General features: G+C 47.7%; 1 protein-coding gene across 16 annotated transcripts in view; it reads right to left on the bottom strand.

Annotated features, from left to right (window-relative positions):
- The window catches only part of LOC122251860 (dystrophin, isoforms A/C/F/G/H-like), a 1,045,059-nt gene that overhangs the window by 922,047 nt on the left and 120,512 nt on the right, over positions 1 to 2,500 (bottom strand). For 13 of the 16 annotated variants that reach the window (XM_086553555.1, XM_086553559.1, XM_086553557.1 and 10 more), the window contains exon 1: positions 1 to 668. This exon is cut by the window's left edge and continues 155 nt beyond it. The exons of the other annotated variants lie outside the window; for them this stretch is intronic. In XM_086553555.1, the coding sequence (XP_086409681.1) occupies positions 1 to 263 (263 nt within the window). In that variant the 5' untranslated portion in view covers positions 264 to 668. Of the gene's footprint in view, positions 669 to 2,500 lie in introns of those variants that run through there. 16 annotated transcript variants of the gene reach the window in all.

Genomic DNA, 2,500 nt, shown 5'->3' with positions numbered 1-2,500 from the left:
TTGGCAGGAGTGAGCTCGCGCGTGTCTCCCTCGGTCGCCTCTCCTCCTGCGGTTCTTTTGGGCTCGGCACAGACATTCAACACGCCCTTATCGCAAGTTACCGGGGATGTCGGTAATGCTGCATCCTGAGGGTTTGCCTCTTGTGATCCTGCGGCCACGAAATCTCCCGGTGTATCTTGACTTCCAGACAGATCGTTCGGGACGATCTGTCGGAGTCTGTTCATCAGGTCCTTCAGGTTAGGACCCCCCGCCGGGTTACTCATGGCTTGCGTTTCTAAACAAGCGAAACTACCGAACTTGATAGTTTACGGTTCCCTAAAAGAACACGTGTGATTCCGTAGTATTATGATAAGAGTGAAACTGCTGATTATATGTATCGTTCTTTGACACTCATGGTATCTTTCTGATTCACTTTCACACATTCACATTTTTCTGTTGGGAGACGTAACAACACTCAGCACACATTATCACGATAGGCGTCGTGTATGGTACATAAGAGCACATAAGCGATATCTTATCTTGATCTCATAAATCACCACACGCACGGGAGGCGATCACCGTCGCTTGAGCCAAGAAGCACTGTCATGAAAGGATATTTCGAATGATCAGCGCGTGGGCGCCGCTACATGACACGTACAGGCGCGCCGCACTCAGTCACATCGCACTATGAACTCGCCTTCCGCCCCAGACGTCTTGCTACTCCGAACCGTACACAACGAATTCACTGTGCGCTAGAACTCCCACTCGACACCCACATGCTGTTAAGACCATAATGTCAAAGAGAACTGATCAGATTACCACCCCCAGGCCAGGGCGAAGGAGGATTGCGGAGAGGCCCCCAGCCAGAGTCATGCAGGGGCGGTGGCAGGGGTGCATCTCCCATCCCTCAGGCCCGTCACCCTTTCCTCGCTGTTTCCCCTCCCTCATTTCTCCCGATCCCCTGGCTGAGCACGTGCGTTCGTGTTCAAAGCTACAGCTCATGTATATTCTCTCTGTATATTTCTATTACGTTATTCATTATGGGGCCCTTTTTTCACGTAATGGATGACAGCATCGTCTTAAGTCACAGACAGTATCATCTCTCGATATTTTCCTTGTGAGAAGTCGAGAGAGAGAGGGAGACTCGTTCCTTCACACTGTCCCCTTAACACTGTACTCGTTCACCCTGCTATGTTACATAAGTATGCTAAGACTGCTGTGATGATAACTTGCCGGATACCGGTCTGCACCTGGTTTACAGGTTTTGAATGCCGGATAACGAGAGGATGTAGACTTAAAAGGGCCACTTTAGAGTAATTACCTACATTCACTGCATCCACGCATACATTTCCTATTCAGTAATTTGCAAGTATCGCGCCACTGCCTCTCACTGTATCTCCTCCCTCTCCTGCACCCCTATCCCGCGAGCGCAACAGGATCCTCGGGCATAGTTCATCCACAAAAACCCTGGCCTCACGTGGTTACGGTCCAGCGCTACCATGCACTCGCTACAGTGGCTGTCTACGCTTTACGCATGCCTGTCTTCACATAGTATCGTTCATGTTTAGAAAAGCGTCATCATGTGTGAAATATAAGGTCAAAACTTACGAAGCTTTGGTCTTCTTTTTAAATAGTTACTCTTCTCTCGCGCGGGCGATTAAGAAGAAAAAGTTCGAGACAGCAAAAAGACCTTGGCGGGAAATTGGACGCAGTTCCTCCGGGAGAGACAACAACGGTAACTAAAACACTGCTTTCCAAGCGCTTCGTTGCAGCAAGAGGCCAAATGCAATATCACTTGCTTTAACAAGGGCATCCATTTCCAAGAGGCTTACCATATACACCGGCAAATAAATATTCAAAACATCAATGCCAACAATAATTCCGTTTAATGGTCATGTTGACCCTATACGCTCAACTGAACATTTCGAATGGCACTGTCACAGCACTCACTGCATCTTTCTCCACTCGCACTGATAGCAACCCATTAGACAACAGGTACCACGATCCCGCCTTGCCTGAACGCAACCTGGCCAGCATCCAAATCAATTCATACTATAGTGGTAAACCAGCAGTACTAACTCGGGTCCGCTCTGCCCACTGAATAACATTCGTACACATGCCTTTACTACGGCGTTCTAATTATAAATTATGCAGCATCATACAACACGTCAACGCACAGACACACGTGCAGAAGATTTGCCACTCTCCCTTATTCCAATTTTGGTACTGACAGGATACCCCGACCCTCTCAGCCTGGTGTCTCCTCCCTTCCTGCATTCTTTTTAGCTGCAGCGAGATGGAATCTGCTCCCTACTCTCTCTCTCTCTCTCCTTCCATCTATCCGTTGCTTTTTATTTCTACGTCTTTCAGTCTCTCTCTCTCTCTCTCTCTCTCTCTCTCTCTCTCTCTCTCTCTCTCTCTATATATATATATATATATATATATATATATATATATATGTGTGTGTGTGTGTGTGTGTGTGTGTGTGTGTGTGTGTGTGTGCTTTAGGTCTCTGCAAACC

Source organism: Penaeus japonicus, unplaced genomic scaffold, assembly GCF_977035675.1.
Source record: "Penaeus japonicus unplaced genomic scaffold, GWHDUDI00000001_assembly GWHDUDI00000028, whole genome shotgun sequence".
Lineage (NCBI taxonomy): Eukaryota > Metazoa > Arthropoda > Malacostraca > Decapoda > Penaeidae > Penaeus > Penaeus japonicus.
The sequence above is the reverse complement of the archived record's forward strand: the minus strand, read 5'-3'. Positions and strand labels throughout refer to the sequence as shown.